This window comes from Podarcis pityusensis (genome assembly GCF_964106645.2).
Source record: "Podarcis pityusensis genome assembly, chromosome: 8".
In the NCBI taxonomy this organism is placed as follows: Eukaryota; Metazoa; Chordata; class Lepidosauria; order Squamata; family Lacertidae; genus Podarcis; species Podarcis pityusensis.
In genome coordinates this window covers 46,093,508-46,115,106 of record NC_138033.1, presented here as the reverse complement: position 1 = coordinate 46,115,106, position 21,599 = coordinate 46,093,508, and the positions used below count along the sequence as shown (strand labels likewise).

Here is a 21,599-nt window from a genome sequence, read left to right as displayed (position 1 = left end):
TTTTTCATGGACAAACCAATACGGCTGGATGGCACGTTAATTACTTCCTCACCAACTAGTAGACCTGGAAGTCTGATATGAGGTGAAATAATTCCCATATCTAAAAAACACCTCTGAAGTGACCCCCTTCCTGAAAAAATCTGTGGGGTGACGTGGTGGTTTTAAAATACTGGAAAGCAGGTGTTGATTTTCTGGCTTAGATCCAGAGCTGTGTCTGCATTCTAAAACTGCACCACTCCATGCCTCTTGAAGCTCAACAGTAGGGCATGAAACTTATGGTAAATGTTACTGATGGGAAGGGAGCACAATTAAAAAAAAATGGCACAGGCTAGCAAGTAAAATGAACAATTTACATTCTGATTCCTTGAGCCTAAACCTCAGCACTGAAGTTAAGCTTCAGGGGCATTTCCAGTGAGTGTGCAGAGGCAGGATGAGAACTACCCTAGGACTTTTATCCCCCAAGACTAAGGTTACCAGACGTCCCCTTTTCCTGGGGACAGTCCCCGGATTTACAAATCAGTCCCCTGACAAAATCTATCTAGTAGGAAATTGAAAAGTGTCCCCAGATTCACTGGAAAAAATCTGGTAACCTTACCCAAGACATTAAATATGGAGTGAGACTGAGGTGTGGGGAGAGATCTTGAGTTTTTGGGACTAAATGTAGGATAAAAATTGAATCGAGCTAATTCTATGCTGGCCCTTCTGAAATGTGACCTACTTCATGACAATGGTAGGGGTGTGATTAGAGGTGTAGCAGGTTTACGAAGAAGAAAAACTAGCTCTCTCCTGTGGGCTCAAGGAGGTTCTAATGTTTCACTTCTGACTTTTTTGGTATCTGTTAGTGTGTGTAGTACACATGATATTTTGTACTAACGTGATTTTGATTTGTACCCATTTACTTCTCAGAGCATTCCTAATCTCCCAATTTAAAAAAAAAAAATTAATCTAGTTGAGAGTGCTGACTGCAGAAGAGTCTCTTGCAGAGTCTGACCCAGGCATCCCCAAACTCGGCCCTCCAGCTGTTTGGGAACTACAATTCCCATCATCCCTGACCACTGGTCCTGTTAGCTAGGGATGATGGGAGTTGTAGTCCCAAAACAACTGGAGGGCTGAGTTTCGGGATGCCTGGAGCCTCTGATCCCTCAAGTCTCAAGAGATGAGGATGCCACCAGAAAAGTAATACTGAAGAAGGAATAGAGATAAAGTGCGTTTTGGGGTGGAGGGTGTTCTACACCTTTTAAGATTTCTGAAAGGAAAAACAGTAGTATATATTATATGATAGGTCTTTCCATCCTACACGCAAAGTACACCTTATCGGACTTTTGAAGCCTTAAGGTTTGTACGGGTTTTTTTCTCTCCAGTAAAGCATGTTTCGGATTGCAGCCTCAGTTTAATATCCAGCTCATAATTTGGTTATGACAAGTGTTTTATTTCCCTAATGGGAGGCGGCCCACCAGCTGAGCCCGCTTGGCCCAGGTGGGAGCGCTCAGCTCCAAAAGAAGCAATGAAGCCGAGGCTCGGCGCCGCAGCTGAGGCAAACCGTGCCGGGGGAAGGGGGTAATAAATGAGGCGGCGCTCGCTCGGGCTGAGCGGCTCCTTCGCTCGCCCACCACCTCTCCTCACAAACGGAGTTTCATTTAGGCGGGAAAAACTCGGCCGGTGAGTTTTCAGGTTTAGCCGCTCGCGGGACCGGTGGGGGGGGGGGACCGGGGAGCGGCGTTTGCCAGGCTTCCCAGATAGCGAGTATCTCCTTTTACTGAGCGGAGTGTCGTCGCCTTGGCTGCGAAAAGGAGAAGCCTCTTCTGCTTAGAGGGGCGCCGCCAGTGCTACGATAATGATGTGTCAGTCGGGGCACTCTCCCCCCCTCAGCCTGGGATGCCTTTTCAGCGTAACGGCAGGTCCATGAGCGTACATTTAGGGGGACCCCTAAATCAAGTAAATAAATAGAAATACTTCGCAACTGACTAATTGCGTGGCGGATAACTCGGTTCTGCCCCCCTCCCCCCATCCCAGATAAATCCTGACTGCGCCCATGGGCAGGTTCCTGTCAGAAAGGGGGAAAGGGAGAAAGTCGCTGCCACTTTCCTGTTCCTTCCCTGCTAAGTATTCCTTCATTTATTGCCTCGCATTTAAAAGCACCACGAATAAATATAATAGACTTACAATTCCACGTTATTCTATACAGCATTATTATGTGAATCATGATAAATCTGTTAGTCCTTAAAGTGCCAGAAGACATGGCTGGGGTTTTTTTTGCTGCAGAGGACTTTTCATAGCTACCCTTCCGAACATGTTTTTATTATTTTTGTGTTTCAGAGAATTGTAGGGTTGGAAGGGACCCCCAAGGGTCATCTAGTCCAACCCCCTGCAATGCAGGAATATTCACTTATTTGTCTTGACCCCACCCACCACACATAAGACAATGTGTATATGGGTTGCCTCGCTTCAGAACAAGCCTCTGAAGCAGGTCAGGCTGAGAGACGACAGGCTTCTCTCAGATACATGAGTGAAGAATCAGTAAATCAACTTCCAGGCCAATCAGTTATAGATCTTAAAGTCATTAAGTTCAGGAACACAAGAGCTTAACTTGAGAACGTTCTCAAGATGGTACATGAATCCACTTAGACTAAATAGAGTAGCAAAAAAAAGTTTATTTCTTTATTGTAAAAGTTATTATTATTTAAACCTCAATAATATGGAAGTAACCTCTGCTCTACAAACACTTATACCATAATAAAAACAGACCCTCTGTTCTTTTAAGTGGTGACTGATGGACACTCCCCCCACGCAACGAAATGGTTACTGTCTCTGTAAAATATGTTGCAGACTTTATATTTAATATTGTGGTGGCAATATGCTGTACAAATTCAGGAGATTAAAGTGTGTTTTTGCCAGCTCTTGTTCTTCATGCTCTTCGAAATAATTACAACTTTACTTGCCAGTGGGTTGGGCAAAGACACTAGTTCCAGAAGTTTAACAGAAACTTTTAGAAACTATTTGTTTCTCTCAAAACACTCTATAAAGATGCTAATAATCTCAAATTTGTTTTTAGATTAGTAGATTTAATGCCACTCTACGTTCATATGGACAGAAGGGTGGGAAAAAATTTAATACGGTAAATAAAATTATCTATTTGCAGTATGTGCTTATTAATTTGGAGTAATTCCTCAGTTTGGTTCTAAACACTGATAAACTAGATGTGCCACACCATCCATGAAGGGTGAATAAAAATTATTTACTTTTCATCTCTTCGTATATTATGCATGCATGTTAGGTGATCTTGAGTATGTTGTGCTCCTGTAGAAGTGGTAATCAACATTAATACAAATGTCAGATTTTATTAAACTGAATTTACTTTCCTTAATTTTCTTTTTAAAAATCCAAAATTGTGCTTTGATAACAGAGACAGTGAACAACCGCCCCGCCTCTGTTTTGCAGTTAAAGGCTAAGGAAAACAATACAGTCAAAATGGAAAATGAAAAAGATCAGAAAATACCATGTGGTAAATATGCCAAAATTATTTTATATCCATGTTACTTTTCATTATTTTAGCAGTCTGCCAGGCTAATCTTCAAATGGAAGTAAGAAAAAGATATAGTCTTTTGCAGAAATCCAAGCACCTGATCTACAGTGTTGGAGATGTCCTTCCGCCTAGCACTGCCTGACTCCACTGACATATGTCACTGAGAAACCCCATAAATGGGGAGTGCTCAATGTGCTCACCTAACTGGTGGTAGCCAGTGGAAACTCCCAAAATGTAGTTTTTGGGGCTGGGAAAGGGGCTAGCACAGAATCTACTGGACTCTGAGCCAGCTCTGTTGGGATTGCCAAGGGTAATGGGATTCTGGCTGTTAATTAATCAGCAGTTTTAATTGTGTATGAAAATAAAATGTAAAATAATTTGAAAAGCTATTTGCTTTATCCTTATAGAGATGAAAACTGATCTGAATTTACTACTTGAATGTCTAAAATATCAAATGGATCATCCTACTACTCAGAAAGAGGCATTGGTTACTATTTATTCGGCCTGTCAACAAAACAGTAAGATGTTGAGTTCTAGTTGCATTGCTCCATGTTTTATTAAAATATATTCCTTTAAAAGCTGACACTTTCCCCATTGTTTTTGTCTTTTCTAGGTGATGCAAGTGATTATTTTCGAGAAATAGGTGGTTTGATGTTTGTATATAACCTTGCAAAGTCAAGTGTGCACAGCATGGTAAAGGAAGCTGCCTTATTTACATTAGGAGGTTTAGCTGAGAATAATGGTAATGCACAATTGTATTCTTTTCATATCATTATATTATCACATTTGAAGATACTAAGTTTTCATGTTTTGCTTCATTTCTGCAAAAGACTATAGTTTTCAAGTACATATACTAACAACAAAAGCTTAAATTTGACTCTGTAGCAAAATGGCAGTGAGTGCAGCTTCTTCAATAGGTGCATTACATGCTCCCCTTTCAACCTACCCATGGCATTCTGAACTAGCTGCAGCTTCCGAAGCAATCTTAAGGGCAGCCCCACATAGAGCACATTGCAGTAATCTAATACTGAGGTTACAAATATATAGCTTCCTGTGGTCAAGCTGTGCGTATTCAGGAACAGGTGCACCAGCCAAAGCTGGTAAAAACACACTCTTAGGCTGTATTCACATTGCCACCTTCAGTGAAGTTCTTCCCCCATTTCCCATGCATTTCACAGCTCTTTCCCCACTAACTGTTCACATCAGTGCAGTTTCATTCATTTATGTGTTGATGGTGCAGGGATTCTTTATCTTATGCTAAAGTGTTCATATCCTGGCTAGGGATGAATTAGGAACATCTTAAGGACTCTAATCAGCAGGAAGTTGGTTTGAGAAACAAAACTTCAAACAGCAGACAAGGCTATGGCAATAATGCTTCTAAACACCAGTTGTGGGAAACCCACAGGAAGACAAAACGTTCTTGTGCTTGGGTTTTGCTTGCTGGTTTTCCTCAGACATCTGGTTGGCCACTATGAAAACAAGATGCTGGACTAGGTGGGTAATTGGCCTGGCACAACAGGCTCTGCTTATTTTCTTACGTTCATGAGTGGAAGTTTGGGATTTGTTCCACCAGTGTGCCTGCATCATTTTGACCTCTCGCTGCCTTGCCCCTTCTCCTCTTGCAGTGGCAGCACTCTTGGCAGGAAGCTAGCACTGAGGCTCTGCCCCACCAGGCAGGACACCTCTGTCCATAGAGTCTCCATCTTATCAGGATTCAGTCTTCATTATCACACCACCACATCCAAACATCAGTTAAAGGCTTGTACATTCAGATAATATAGAGAAACGGAGATGGGTGTCATCAGTGTACTACAAATAACCACTTCCAGTGGGTTCATTTAGATTTTGAACAGCATTGGGACAAGTTGTGTATAAATGTCTCACCCCCCACTGTTACGTATGTTCCTTAAGTGTCCCCTGCTCTGAGTTTCACCCACCTTGTAGCCAAAAAATATTTTGGCAGTCAGTAGAAATAGGTCAGTGTCTATACAAAAGAAGAAATGGACACAACTCTGTCATTAAAATGGCAACACTGAGATTTTTTAATCTCCAAGGGCTACTATTATTTGAATCCCTCCCTCCAACAGACTGATACAGATACCTACAATTACTGTAGAATTTATAAGAAAGTTTGATTCTATTTGCTTTATTAAATTTAATGTAATATAACACATAAATTTCTCAGAGGAATATCTATTTTGTTTCAGTATTCTGCCAACAGACGTTATGCACTTCTGGATCATTTGAAGACCTTCACAGACACCTAACTAATAATGATTCCAGTGTGAATTTGAAAAGAATGTCTGTTTATTTCTTAATAGCACTGGTTTCAAATAACAGTAAGTACCCCCCGCTGCATGTAAGGAAATTGCAGTTACACACACACAAACACAATTTAAATTATGATGAGTAGCCTCCAGATGAATATTAACCGCAATTAGGTCAATTAGACTTACATTCACAGATATGTGCTTATAAATCCTATTGCCATTCACAGGTACTCAAGCAAGTTTAACTACTATATTTTCTAAGGATACGCTCAGCTTCAGCAGTGCATAAATCACTATGGTCTATATATTTCATATATTACATTTTAAGTTTAGCACCTATTCCCTTCAGGGTGTATACTCAGGGCCCCTGCAGACATGTGCTTGATTGTGGGTGTATTCAGCAACATATCCTTGACACAATAAAGTGCATTACTGGTTGATTTACTCTGTTTTAGTTGTTTCTGAGATGCTTCCCCAATGCTACCATGCTGTGTACACACTATACCTTTTCCCATAAAGAATTCTGGGTACTGTAGTTTACCCCTCACAAAGTAAGATCACTTATGACCACCCTGCTAGCATCATGAGCACAAATTGTCACGAGTGCACAATAAAAAGTGTCTAAAGAGGCCCTCAGTGACAAGCATGTTTCATACCACATAATGTATGAAACACTTCTAAGATTTCACTGAATTATTGATCGCTTGATATTTGAAATACTTCATATATTTTATTTTAAATCTTTACATGCCAAAATGTGGTCATTTTATAGAGCGTGGGCAGATGTGTGCAAGAGAGTCTGGTTGCCTTAATGCTCTGCTTCAATTATTCAGGTAAGTAATAAAGCAAGAATGTTGTACTAAACTGAAAATTCCTCCCCCAAGCTTTAATTGCTATTTGTTATGTTTTTGTTTTAATTTCCTAACAGAACAAGTCTTTCAGTATGTGATGTGAAACTTTTGGATCAAAAAATTAACGAATATCATCTGTGGTCTTCAACTTGCAGTGCTCTCTGTGCAAGTGTAAATAATCCCCAGAATGGTAATTTTTTGTTGTTAAACATTTCCTTTCATTATTTGTTTGATGGCAGTGAGGAAAAATACAAGTATTTTTCAATGCAGATCTAAGTGTGTCATTGTTTTGTCACCAACAGAGGAGAATCAGAAATTTTGCAGTTTGGTTTTTCCTCATGCAAAAGACTGGCTGCAAAGTAGTATAAAGCCTGAGATAGTTCGCCCAGTATGTTCATTCATTGGGCTCACAGTTGCAAATAATTGTAAGTATCTAACCATTGTACCAGCACATTATTTTTCTGTGAAAAGCCTGCTGGGATTTCTTTTGCCATTTCTAGTGCTTAATTTCATGCATCTTCTGCACAGAAATAGGGCAACTACTTTGGTGATATTATCATCTTCAAATTCTAGAACTTACAGTGGAACCAGGTATTGCTTTAAAGAGAGGAGGGCAGGGCTTTTCCATGGCATAGTGAGTTGACACATCCTCTCTAGCTTGTATTGCATTTTCTAGAAATCACTATATATTCATTTGTTAAAATAGTAAATATATATATGTTGCTTTTCTACCAAAGCATTCAGGGCAGTTTAGAGTTTAAAATAATGGCTTTCAGTCTTGATACAAAACAGAGAACTCAGAGGAAAAACAGTACATTCAGGTACCAGCTCTTTCATAGTGTTATATAATAACAGACCTTCCAAGTGTTCCTATTTTCCGGAGACAATGCCGGATTTACAGAAGCCGGCAGAATGTCCTGCTTTTTCCTTAGATGTCCCTATTTTTATCAGAGAAATTTTGGAGGGCATGGAATTATCTGATCTCCGAGTCATCTGAAGGCAACCCTGTATAGGGAAGTTTTAAAAAGTTTAATGTTTTACTATGTTTTTATATACGTTGGAAACGACCCAGAGTGGCTGGGGCAACCCAGTCAGATGGGTGGGGTGTAAATAGTAAAATTATTATTATGGAATAGGATGTCCCTATTTTCATCTGAGAAATACTGGAGGGTTTGTAATAACCAGATGGAATAGTTGCTGCAGGAAACAATTTGAAGAAGGGGTGAATTGAGATCAAGATAAAAGTAATTTTTGTGAATAATTTCTCTTAAAATTAATTTACAAAAGTTTTCTTACATTGAGTCAAAGCACTGATCTGCCTAGCTCGGTATCATCTACATTGCATTGGAGTGTCTCCAGGATTTCAGACAGGGGTCCTTCCCAGCCCTACCTGGAGATGCTTGGGATTGAACTGGAGACCTTCTGCATTTGACAGAAAGCCTGGAAAACTTTAGCTTAAAGCAAACTATGAGAGAAGCATGACTGGTAATTGTTATGGTTTGTTTTTGTTTCTTCAAGCAAGAATGCAGCAATTTTTTGTTTCTGTTGGTGGATTAGCTGTTTTGGATGAGCTTCTTGTGAAATTGAGACACAATTCACTTGCAAGCACGAAACTTGCCGTAGTGGTGACAAAAACGATTGATGCCTGTATTGCCGATAACTGTGAGTGAACAGATTGAAATATCTTTCTATATAAATATCTTAACAGAAAGTGAAACTTGTAAGGGTGCATCCAGGCTCTAGTTAGGTCCATGCCTCCTTATAGGATTAGGTACTCTCAGATCATTCATTACTTATATTACCAGGATCTGCCTTGGCTTCTGACTTTATTTATTAACATGACAAACATTAAATATCATCAAAATAAGTTAAGGATCCTGCAAGGAGGGGAAGGGAGTTGCAAATTCTTCTAATTCCCAGTCCTCACAAATCTTGTAGTTAAGTGTTGTACCTGGTATTGGATGAAAGCTCGAGATAACTGGAAGAAAGGATGGAACAGGCATTCTATAAAAGTATGTTTCTTTACTGCATGTTGAGTTTAATGGGTGTTTTTTCCTTTTAAATTTATTTTGTACCAATAGCTGCTGTTGGAATTAACCTGCCAAGGTATAATATTGTGCCAAATCTCCTAACACTGCTTTCTTACAAACATCTGGATCCGGGAGAAAAAAATAGTATTATACTTACCCTTGGACACTGTACAGATGGCTGCGGTAGGATACTGGTTCTGTCTTTCTTAAATTGAACATGTTAGATGTTGCATTCAAATGCAGTTTGTATTAGAATTCCAGTGCACAATTACTGTGCTTAATAATAACCTATGAAGATACCAAACCTGATGTTGCTAGAGTAATGCATGGTTGGTTTTAACAAGCTGCTTTATCCCTCATTGAAATAAAATAACAAATAAAAAAATTTATCACTTTGAAACTTACTACATTTAGGCGGCAATCCTATATCCACTTACCTGGGACTAAGCCTCATTGAACTCAGTGAAACTTACTTTTAAGTAAACATGGTTAGCTTTGTACTATAAATAGGATTATAATTAGGCACCTTTTTCATTAGTGGTTATTTCTAGTACAGGATCTAGGAACTTCTACAAAATCCTGATAATCAACTGTCAAAGCCAAGTTAGAGTTATTAGTGGTAGCTAAGTATAAATTTCTGCTTTAACACTGAAGTCTTAAAAAGGCACTATGCAATATTTCCATTAAAACTAATAGGACAGATTCATGTAAATGAAGTCACACTACAGCATGTTACTGAGCATATGCAAATAAACTAGATATGACTAATTGAAGTTGGGCTGAAAATTAAATATAACTGTATCCCATTGTAATTTTATTGCTTATTCTTCTAAATATGGTAAGAGATACTGTTACAACTGTACAGTTTGGACAAATATGTTCCAAGAAACTAATGGTATTTTTTTTTAGAGGAAAATCAATTTGCTCTGGTCAAGAACAATGGCCTTCCACTTATGATTCAGGCACTAACTGAATCGCAGGATGAAGAACTAAATAAGGCTGCCACCTTTGTGCTGCAAAATTGCAAACAGATCAGTAAGATTATCATTATTTTCATTACTGTTTTAAAAAACTTAAAGGGCAGATCTGTGAATATCTTCTTGCCCATTAGCTTTGTCTGCAAAATTTCCTATTTCACCCAGGTTAGAGATCATCAACTTCTGTTCTATGCTTCCCTTCCCACTTTCTTCTACTTGTTAGTTTGATCTCTTTTTGCTTCCATCTTCCCTTGATGAAGCAGAAATATTAATGAAGGAAGTATGTCTGGGGCTGTATTTGTATAAGGTCCTTTAGATACTGCAGAGAGATGTAAAAGGCAAAATAAAACACATCTTAAATAAGTCACTCTCATTGGGAGCTAATATTTTAAGACTTTGGCATGTAGAATGAAATATAATTCTGTTTTTATAAAGCCAGCTTACCTTGCCTTATTCTAACTTTTCCTAAAGCTGAGAAGTTGTCACTGAAGTTAGGAAAACATTCATTAAAACTGGATGATGCAGAACAGTTGAAGGTTGATTGGCAGAACAGAGAGATGATCCTTGAAGACTACTGGGACAAAGCCAAAGAAATTTTGCGTAGAATCGAAGGACTTGAAAATGACCAACAACAGGTGGTTCTTTGTTTTTTGGGTTTTTTTTTTAAAAAAAATAAGAACGGATGCAGTATGTTAAAAACAGAGGAATAGTTCTATGAAAGAAAATGGTGTCTGAGTGAATTATAAAAAGGGAAGCATAAGTCTGGTAGGTTTTTTAAAAAAATGTCCCCCCCCCCCTATTTTCCTGTGGTGGAAGGAGGATCTCATCATCTGGGTTATTTCTCCCAGTCAGTGCAGAAGGTACGGCTAGCAAAAACAAGTTTATGGTATGCCTTCTGTGGGGAATAGCACCTTTTTCAAGCTTCCATCCTGTCTTGGCTTCACTTTTTAGCTAAAGATGTTTGTTTCTATTCTAGTATTCCTAGCTTGTGTAAATTCACAAACATGACCATTCTCTGTTATGCAAACAAACATATTTCAGCTACTTATAGTACTTCAGATAAAATATCCTACCCACCTGTAAAATTATTGCTCCCCCATCTTCAGCCACATAGTCATGGTGATTCAACATGAACTTCTGTGATCACATGCTTTCCCTTAGTAATTTAATTCCAGTTATTTCCAGTAGTGAATTATAAATTTTAAAAAATATTTTAATTTTATGGTGAAGGTTAGGATATCACAGGAAGAAACATCTTCCTTATCTGTTTACACATTCTGAAATGCTTTGGAACGCTAAGTCTTGTTTGTGTTGGATGATTTCTTAGGTTTCATTATTTTTATGCCCCAGTCTTGTTTTTATGCAGTATTTTCAGCTGCTTATTTTGAAGGGACTTGAACATGAAAAGACAACAACAACAATTTGACCTGAATTTGACAAATACTTCTTGCTTCAAAGTATATATGCTGTAATATTAAAATTGTGGAACCAAAATGCAATTGTCAAAAACAAGTACTGAGTTCAGCAAATTAAAATTGACTTCAACTTAAAGGGAAACAACACAGGAAAAATACATACCTGAAATGTTAAATAAGATTATGAAAGAAGTAATGGGGTGTGAGTGGTTATTTCATTCTAACCCACAAAGTTTGGCTTTTACGACTAGGTGTGAAACTAGGTCAAGTAAACTCCCTGAGTTGATCATCCCTGCCTTGAACCTCCATGTTTTTCCACCCTCTCCCACCCACTGGATGTATTTTGTATGACCTTCAATTGCTATTTTTTTAAACACAGAAAAAAGTGAGAAGACAAATATTAATTGATGATATTCCCAAAGAAGTGATCCTGCAGATTACCCCTATGCATCTTAAAGAAAATTCAAGCAAGCCAAATTCAAGTGACATAACACATACAGAAGTGAACCAACAATTACTAGATTCTATGTCTGCTAAACCGATTGCTACTACATTTGTAAAAGACTATTCAAATAATGAATTTCTAAAGCCTGCCAATAGGAATCCAACTGATGCGTCAGCCAGTCGAAATGAACTTAATCTTCATGCAGCTGATAAAATGAGGACACCCAACATGACCCACCAACATAAACATATTACAGATAAAAACACTATTGGTGAATCTAGCAAGTCTGAAGTACAACTAAGGTATTGTATCTTGGATCCTACATAAAATTTTAAATTGATACTTTTAAATCCTGATTGTGAATCAAATTAGCAAACTGCATTTAATATTATTAAACTTTGTCATGAACTCTAATGGACTGAAATTCCATCTGGAATATATAGGGAGCTGTAGACCTCTTTCAAAATGAAATCATTTACTTTCAGCTTTTGAACTTCTTCATGGCTACTGAATAGCCTCATGTATGGAAGCTACCCTGAGAATTTTTATTTGAAGCGAAGTGTAAGAAAATGATTTATATCAGTTAAATGCAGGCAATAAATAAAATTATCCCAAGCTTCAATGTGGATATGAAACATGCCCCCCTTTCCCTGGTTAGCATTATTCACTGCAGTGCAATGTGGGAAATTGTGGGGGTCGAGAAGCATGATAGAACACAATGAAATATATATTAGGTCAAGTTTTAAGAATGTCTTTCTTATCCTTTTAGTGAATTATTGTGTAAACAGACAGATATTGTAGGTAAAAGAAGAACTCAGCTGGTGCAAAATACAGGTAGGTACAGTTAATCAATAGTGTTCAATTTCTGACATTTTACTAAATTGATCGTTGTTAGAAATTAGTTTATTTTAAACTGGATGAAAAATAAGCACATATATATCTTTACCATATACCATACTTAGTGGTTGCATTTGCACATCATGCTAAGCCTTGGGCTTGTGCACTTGGTCCCTTCTCTCCTCTCCTGCATAGCCAAAAGAAGCAGTCAAAACCTTTTGCTTTTTATATTTGGTTAAAAGTGGTTTGTTGTGTTGGCTGGAGCCACACACTGTGGTTCATAAAACTATACAGTGGTACCTCGCAAGATGAAATTAATTCGTTCTGCGAGTTTTTTCGTCTTGCGAAGCACGGTTTCCCAAAGTCTTCAAAATCACCAAAGTCTTCAAAAACCTCAAAAAAGGCTACCACACTGCGTGCTATGAGTTGCTCCTCGAAGTCACCCTGGGTATTAACGGTTTTAAGAAAAAGGAAACAAACTTGCAAGACGTTTTCGTTTTTCGTCTTGCGAAGCAAGCCCATAGGGAAATTCGTCTTGCGAAGCAACTCAAAAAACGAAAAACTCTTTCGTCTTGCGAGTTTTTCGTCTTGCGAAGCATTCGTCTTGCGAGGTACCACTGTAGAGTCAGAAGGCATCCTGAGGCTCATCTAATTATCCACCCCCATCCCTGCAATGCAGGAAGCTCAACTAAAGCATCCATGACAGATGGCCATCCAACTTCTGCTTAAAAACCTCCAAGGAAGGAGCATCCACAACCTCCCAAGGGAGTCCATTCCATTGTTGCACAGCTCTTATGTCAGAAATTTCTTCCTGATGTTTAATCAGAATCTCCTTTCTTCTAACTTGAAGACATTGGTTCAGGACTTCAAGCTTGCTCTGCCCTTTAGATATTTGAAGATGGCTCTTATGCAGACTAAACATACTCAGTTCCCTCAACTGTTCCTCATAAGGCTTAGTTTCCAGACCCTTGATCATCTTTGTTTCCCTCCTCTGCACACATTCCAGCTTGTCAATATTCTTCTTAAATTGTGGTGCCCAGAACTGGACACAGTACTCCAGTTGCTGTCTGACCAAGGCAGAATTTGTTGTTGTTGTTTAGTCATTTAGTCATGTCCGACTCTTCGTGACCCCATGGACCAGAGCACGCCAGGCACTCCTGTGTTCCACTGCCTCCCACAGTTTGGTCAAACTCATGCTGGTAGCTTCGAGAACACTGTCCAACCATCTTGTCCTCTGCCGTCCCCTTCTCCTTGTGCCCTCAATCTTTCCCAACATCAGGGTCTTTTCCAGGGAGTCTTCTCTTCTCATGAGGTGGCCAAAGTACTGGAGCCTCAGCTTCATGATCTGTCCTTCCAGTGAGCACTCAGGGCTGATTTCCTGAAGAATGGATAGGTTTGATCTTCTTGCAGTCCATGGGACTCTCAAGAGTCTCCTCCAGCACCATAATTCAAAAGCATCAATTCTTCGGTGATCAGCCTTCTTTATGGTCCAGCTCTCACTTCCATAGGCAGAATAGAGAGGCACTATTACTTCCCTTCATCTGGACACTAGCTTTTTTTTACTGCTGCATCAACTGTTGATCATGCACCACACATGTTAATCATGTGGTCTATTAAGACCCTTAGATCCTTTTCACAGTTGTCCATCTTATATTTGTGCATCTGGTTATTAGAACCTTTCATTTGTCTCTCTTGAAATTCATGGCCCAGTTCTCCAATCTGTTACAGTCATCTTGAATTCCGATTCTGTCTTCTGCAGTGTTAGCTACCCCTCCCAGTTTGGTGTGTCTGCAATTTGATGAGCATCTCCTCAGTAGCTTCATCCAAGTTATTTATAAAGATGTTGAACAACGATGGGCCTAGGACAGAACCCTGTGGCATCCCTCTTGTCACACTTTTCCGAGGATGATGAGGAACAATTAGTGATTACTCTTTAGGTTTGCTCAGTCAACCAGCCACAAAATCCTCTTAACAGTAACTTCATCCAGCCCACATTTTACAAGCTTCTCCCCAATTATACCACGAAAGGCTTTGTGAAAAGCCTTACAGAAATCAAGATACACTACAAACATACCAACTTCAGACCACAGGTTATGATGCTGTCTTGCTGGAAACTAAGCAGCATAGTTAGTATTGACCACAATTCCAGGTATGGATGACATGGCAATCTGTGTTCAACTGAAAGCAGAAGCAAAAGCAAAAGCATACAAACTCATCCTTGGCTGCATGAAAAAATGAAGGCAGTGCGTGAAGGCAGTATGCTATAGCTTATGCATGTTGTGCTAAAATGCATGTGGTGCTAAACTATGGTTTAGCATGACATCTAAACAAAGCCAAAATGTTATATGTTTATTGTTCATTATATGTTGTCCAAGCATGCTATATTTGCCCGTGAGGAATAATACTATTACTCCATCACATATTCAATGATGAATTTGCCTTAAATTTCATAATCTAGTATGACTTTTTATTGTTAAAACTATTCATGATATAAATGTCTGTTGCCTTTAAAATATAAGCACAGTTATATTCAATTATTTTAAGACCAGAGTTAAGGCTGTCATAGTAACTCAAGCTCCACAAAGCTGAAAATTGGATGCTAAGGCTGATGCTATAATGGATGTACCCTAACAGGTGTAATTTTTATAAACAGAATTTTGAGACATAATGTTGGACTTTTTTGTTGGCTACCCTCCTTAACTAAAGGGGTACTTGCGTGTCCCTCCAACACATTGTAATAAAATTTTGAAGTTCTGGAAACTATGTTAGATGCTATGGACTTGGACTCCATGCTCTTGCATCACTGTCAACGGAACAAATTAATGCCTTAGAAATTTCATCTGGTATGCTGGCTAAATAACTTAGTTTAGCAACTTCTTTTTTATCTTTATCTTAATTTTGTGTTATTATGGTCTATAACTACATAAAAAATATAACATCTGAATTCTTAACCATATGTTTCATATTAATCCAATAACATTTCTCTTTTATAGATCCATTATGTTCAAGAATAACAAGCAGGAGGATAAACTGTAATCTGTCTGCTTCTAAAATAGCAGAGTTGCAGTGCACAGGTGATTTTGTTGTTGTTCTGTTTTGTAAGAAGCCTAAATTAGGCTTCTAGACACTAACAGATACAGTGGTACCTCGGGTTACAGGCGCTTCAGGTTGCAGACGCTTCAGGTTATAGACTCTGCTAACCCAGAAATACTATCTCGGGTTAAGAACTTTGCTTCAGGATGAGAACAGTAATCGTGCAGCGGCAGCAGGAGGCCCCATTAGCTAAAGTGGTACCTCAGGTTAAGAACAGTTTCAGGTTAAGAATGGACCTCCAGAACAAATTAAGTTCTTAACTTGAGGTACCACTGTAGTTCTTTTCTTTAAACTGCCAGATTTTTACATTTAAAGACGCAATCATTTTGTATTGTGTCTTAAAAATTAGCAATTTTGTTTTGGAAATCTAAGCAAAGAAGGATCCCACTCCACAATTTTGAATATTTGAGCAATAACAAGGCCACTTCCAACTCTACAATTCTATTATTCAATTTACTGGTTCAATATTAGGTTCACCAATGAATTCCCAAAAAGTACTTGCTAGATTTACTGATGTTAAACCTGAAAAGACCAGAATATGTAAATCACAATTTACTAAAAACAGATATGAAAAATTCAGCCTGAAATCCTTTTTAAAATGCGTTTTCTAAAGAGTCACATGTTATTTTAGTAATATTCTATATCTTTCAGGTTGCATAACAGTAGGAATTCCCTTAAACAGCCGAAATTTTAGCAAGATTTTGCGGTCTTGTCAATATCTATGTGAACAACACAAAGTTACTCTAGAAACTGAACTGAAATATAAAAGGAAGATAAAAAGATCTATTATCTCTAGCAAGAATACTTCTACAGACTGTAATGGTAATAGTAATCATTTTTCATAAAATTTCATGTGGAGCATGCTCAAGCCCAGTGGTTTCCAACCCACCCCCCCGACCACTTGAAAATTGCTGAGGGTCTTGGCACTTAATGATTTTTCTGCCTGTTGCAGCAATTGTAATATGCTGTGCAATACGCTGTATGATTTTTAATTACCGGTATATATTTATTGCCTTTTAATTTTTTATATACTGTATTTTATTATATTATATTTCATATAATTTAAATTATAATACAATAAAATACAATAAAATGAAATGTAAGAAATAAAAGAAGCAATTAGAATGCAAATATATGCCAATATTCAATTCAATTCAATTCAATGGATGTGTCATCTCCTGACTTCAACCACAGATCCCCCAAGTCAGCTGATTTTCCTCCTCCCAGAGCCCTCCCTGGTTCATTTTTCATTGCAACCAGGCTTCTACTAATCATGAAACCTGGGGGGAGGGGCAGTAAAATAACATGTCCAGGGATACCTTTGCAGGGGAGTCTCAGCAGCTGGGAAAAGGGTTAAGCCTGCCCACGAAATCTGCCCTACAAAGGCTGCCTATCCCAGCATTAGCATCATGATAAAGCAGGTATGTGGAACCATTGGCCCTCCAGATGTTGCTGAACTACAACTTCCATCAGCCCCCACAAGCACAGCCAGTGCCATAGATCAGCAACATATGAAAGGCCAAAAGTTCCCCATAGCTGTGATGGAAAACACAGGATTTGGGGAGCCCTGCATTTCTCTCATGAAATCTAGCTCTGCCCTTTCTCTTCCATAACTTTCAGTAATTTTAAATAAGCAAATGTTTTGTTTCAAACAGCAGATCTTCAAACAAAACAGGATGCATATTCAAAGAAACAAATAATCCGACAGAAACACAGGCTTAAAGACCAGGATCTGAATGAAGATCATACTTTCTCATTTAAAGATGGGGTATGGACACCTCAATGACAAATGTTCTGCATGTTAACATTTGTGTATATGTTCTAGTACATATGACAGTGTTATTTGTAATAAGTGTTAATGCCTAAACTGAGACCCGGCCTCAGCACACTGATAAATATTATTCATAACTGGTGAAAGGATATCCGTAAACCACAAGCTATTGTTAATAAACAAACAAACAGTTTAACCAAAGCTCTGGTAGCCCCACTTTGGGGAAATACATGCCTGTACAATGCTTTTGTTGGTCTTGGGACTGAACATAGGACCTTCTTTATTTCCTTGTATGCATGTTACCATTGAGCTCTGGCACATCTGCCTAATGTGTACTGTTTTCATTAATGATGCAGGAAACTGATATTCATCTGCCAGATATACCTGCAGCAGCTGTTGAAAAAAGCAAACGGAGAACTAGGAAAAATTTTACATCAGAAGAAATAAGATTTCTTTTGGATGGTGTAAAGAAAATGGGCCATCATTGGAATTTAATTTTATGGACTTACCCATTTCAGAAGGGAAGGACAAATGTTGACCTTGCTAAGAAATACTGCCATTTACAGGTAATATTTCAGATTAATTTTGTGCTAGTATTTTACACCTTTGGGATAAAATGAGAGGAAAGGAAAGAACCATTGGGCGGGGTTTGATAATTATTTCTCTTCAGTGGATGGTGGTTATCCATTAGTGTTGGAGGCAGGACTGCGCAAATAATGACACTTGTCCCTACAATGGGAGTGGCTTTCACTGAGTAAAAACCAGAACTTGAATCCAAGTAGCCATTTACTTCTGTAAGTGTAAACTATGAAAGTATGGTTATATTAAACCCAAATATCATCACTGGGTCTCAATAGTATTTTGCAATAATATTAATTGATTGTACTTCAATCAATTTTATTGTTTATAACCAATGAAGAAGAAGAGTTTGGATTTGATATCCTGCTTTATCACTACCCTAAGGAGTATCAAAGTGGCTAACCTTCTCCTTTCCCTTCCTCCCCCACAACAAATACTCTGTGAGGTGAGTGACGCTGAGAGACTTAAAAGAAGTGTGACTAGCCCAAGGTCACCCAGCAGCTGCATGTGGAGGAGCAGGGAATGAAACCCAGTTCACCAGATTATGAGTCCACTGCTCTTAACCACTACACCACACTGGCTCTCATTACAATGAGACCATTACCATAAAAGAATTTAGATAGTACATTTCATTTCAAGAAGAAATACCAAGGCTGTTCTCAAGCAAATAAATGTTTCATTTATTTGTCCTGGGGTTGGGTGTATTGGCTCCACCTGGCCCGGCTGGATTGGCCAGGAATCAAATAGCCTATGGTGAGAAAGCCCACCAATCTCCTGTGGCTGGCCTGGGAATTCCCCCACAGCCAGCTGCATAGCCCTGATGTTGCTCCCAAGGGGGAGGGGCCTGGTGCAACAGGCTGCAACAGCCACCCACCCTGTGACCGGGTAAGCAGCCATTTTCAAGCGAATAAAAGCCAACAAAATAAGAACAGTCATACCTCGGGTTGAAGTTGCTTAAGGTTGAGCGTTTTCGGGTTGCGCTCCGCGGCGACCCGGAAGTAACAGAACGCGTTACTTCTGGGTTTCGCCGCTCACGCATGCGCATACAGTCAAAATATGTCACACGCATGTGCAGAAGCGGCGAATCGCGATCCGCACACGCACAGATGCGGGTTGTATTCTGCTCTGGATGCAAACAGGGCTCTGGAATGGATCCTGTTCGTATCCAGAGGTACCACTGTACTGTAAAGCCAATTATAAAAATACAGCGACCTGTAATTAAAATAATTAGCACAACTATACATTAAAACATCCATAATTAAAATATATACCTAAGCAAGCCCATCAGAACAGCACAATAGCTAAAACAGTTAAAGCAGCAATCAAATCAGGATAGCAGGAAAATGTTTGTCCAAATAGGTATGTCTTCAAGAGTTGGTGAAACGCAAATGCCAATGGAACCTTCTGTATTTCAGCAGGGAGAATGTTACTGACCGGGAGTCAGAGACACCTGATCTGTACTGTAGCAATGAGACAATTGTTGAGAGGGCCTGGATTAGCTCCACCCATTTAATGGAATTATGCCCAGTGTTCCTTTCTCCTTTGGTGATTGAAGTTATTCAAGATGTAAAGCAGGACTGTGGCATCCTGTGAAATTTTCTACACAAAACTACTATTGCCACCTGACAAGTGGATGCTCTAAGCCTGGGATGCCTCCTTCCCAGAACTAACTTGGGAGCTCTTCCCACTCCTCTGCACCCAGTTTACATTTTCTTCTCCATACAAGAAAGTCCGCTGCGCTGTCAGTTGAAGATGTCCCTTGCCAAAACTAGCCCAGCAGTTCTGCTTTTCTGTGCAACTGGTTCTGGCTTTCTCCTCAGTTGGTCATGCAGCTAACATATGGCAGAAACCGCCCTTATCAGGGTCTCATAAATTGTCAGGTAAGCAAATGTTGACTCTGACTGCTAACACAACATAAAGTACTGACAGAGCTGGAGCTCTAAAAAAGCCACATTCTTCTCTCACACACCTTCCTCTCACCTGATATGTCCAGCCTGTATAGCCATATGAATCACAACTTGATAACAAATATTTGTCTGTGCCAATGCTCTGACATTTGCCTTGTCTAGTTTCCTTTTTTCTCTTCTCTCTCACAGAAAAATAAAAACAAGACAAACATATGACATCTTATAAGTTACGTGTATTCTGTCAAGGAAACAAGATCATCATACAAGTTGGTTCTTTTTTGTTTGTTTAAAATGTAATAATTATTTTTATTTTAAAGAGGGTACTCCATTTTGTACTTGATTATTTTGTGTGCTATAAGTCCTTTTAATCAGTAAATTTATGTTGAATATAATTTATCAATATGTATAATCAAGAAAGTTGGTAACTATTCTATCTTACAGTATTTTTACTTGCTTTGGATATAAATGTTCTTTAAAAATAAATATGAAAATGCTACACAAATGAAAAACAAGTTTATTGCTAAACTTATCATTATACTTTAAATATGCATTTTGTGTTTATTAGGGCATTTCACTTTCTCAGTGGATAAACGCATTTAAGGTATATCTGGTTTTCCCCTTTTTATCCTTCCCTGCCATTGCTACTATTACCCTTTCCATCCTGCCATTTCATAGTGAAACCTGAGTTCCAACAGAATCACCATCTATCAGCTAGAAAATCCTCCAGAGCATTCAGGTGTGGACCATTTGAATATCAGGGAAGGGTTCTTAACACCATCCCCAAATGCCCTGTCACAAAGACTAGGCATAGGACATGTCCTGCCACTTACATTGGGACAGTGATGTATGGGGACAACCCCATGGTTGTGGCCATGAAGTCCTAAACAGAAGTACACAGAAGGTGGTCCCCATTTGAATGTTTAAATACCCCAAAACAACAGTGCTGGGGTTCTCCTGTACCACCCCAGAAACCAACTTTGCTAGCTTGGGCAGGGATAATTTTGGGCAGTGGGGTGCATAATACAACAGTAGCATCCCAGTTTTGTGTTTCTGATCCAGTATCTTTAAATCTGTTCTCCAAACACATGGGCCCTCCTGGTGAAGGAGATGGAATCTGTGTGGATCATGGCAACCCCCAACCTATCAGTCTATGCTGGTTCTGAACCAAATACTCAGGTGAACAGAACTGGGTAAGAGCAATCGCACCCCCAGCTTGTCCACCCAGGTTTCTGTAATACATACTAGGTCAGTTCCCTCATCCAAGATTAAATTGTGGGTGGTTGCAGACTTGACCAGGCTGAATGGTTTGCTTATTTAAAAGCATTAATTGTACTGCTTGATACTTTAAAAATCTCTAAACAGATGGTTGATGGAGCAACATAGATCCCATAGGCTGGGAGAAGAATCAGATGATGGATCTGTCACCTATCTATCCCATCTTTTCCTTATCTGCTATGTCCAACCTCCAGTGCCCTGTCCCCCTGAGACTGCTACAGGATAACCATAGGCACCCCCCATTTCCTATCTCTCCTCTGATTTTACTCATATATTCTACAAACAATATCTCCCCATTCTCTCAAATTTAAGTCCGCACCCATTCTGAGAAATATTTTGCTACAAAATGAACAAGAAAAAGAAGTTAATTTCAAGGCTGGATCTAGACACATCAAATAAGCGTTTCAGTTAAACATGCTGCAAACTATGTATGAGAAATTGGGTTAGCAAAAGCGGAACTCCACAACACCATCTGATGTCACAGTGTTAAAATGCATAAACAGTGCATATAAAGCATTTTTTCTTTGCCAATGTAGCTGAGTGCCCGGTCTAGGTTTCCAAAGGTTCAGGTGCAATTATAATAAAGTGAAGTAGTAATGCAAGATTATAATCTCTAAGAATATAAG

At 38.9% G+C, this 21,599-nt stretch overlaps 1 protein-coding gene across 10 annotated transcripts; it reads left to right on the top strand.

Moving 5' to 3' along the window:
• The first annotated feature begins 1,042 nt into the window (after positions 1-1,042).
• On the top strand, positions 1,043-20,147 carry TERB1 (telomere repeat binding bouquet formation protein 1). 10 transcript variants are annotated; one of them, XM_081018053.1, is made up of 19 exons: positions 1,043-1,216; positions 3,404-3,502; positions 3,931-4,041; positions 4,137-4,265; positions 5,731-5,862; positions 6,566-6,626; positions 6,722-6,834; positions 6,947-7,069; positions 8,163-8,306; positions 8,726-8,857; positions 9,584-9,709; positions 10,123-10,286; positions 11,446-11,813; positions 12,281-12,345; positions 15,342-15,422; positions 16,093-16,263; positions 17,100-17,209; positions 17,569-17,778; positions 19,888-20,147. In XM_081018053.1, the coding sequence occupies exons 2-19, from the start codon at positions 3,469-3,471 to the stop codon at positions 19,912-19,914; spliced, it is 2,301 nt and encodes a 766-aa protein (XP_080874179.1). In that variant the 5' UTR covers positions 1,043-1,216; positions 3,404-3,468; the 3' UTR covers positions 19,915-20,147. The 10 variants fall into 10 exon arrangements, with proteins under 10 accessions (XP_080874179.1, XP_080874174.1, XP_080874182.1 ...); XM_081018054.1 differs by lacking the exon at positions 19,888-20,147 and adding an exon at positions 19,207-19,680 and having other exon boundaries at positions 1,044-1,216; positions 17,097-17,209; XM_081018047.1 differs by having other exon boundaries at positions 1,045-1,216; positions 17,097-17,209; positions 19,888-20,146.
• The last annotated feature ends 1,452 nt before the right edge of the window (positions 20,148-21,599 follow it).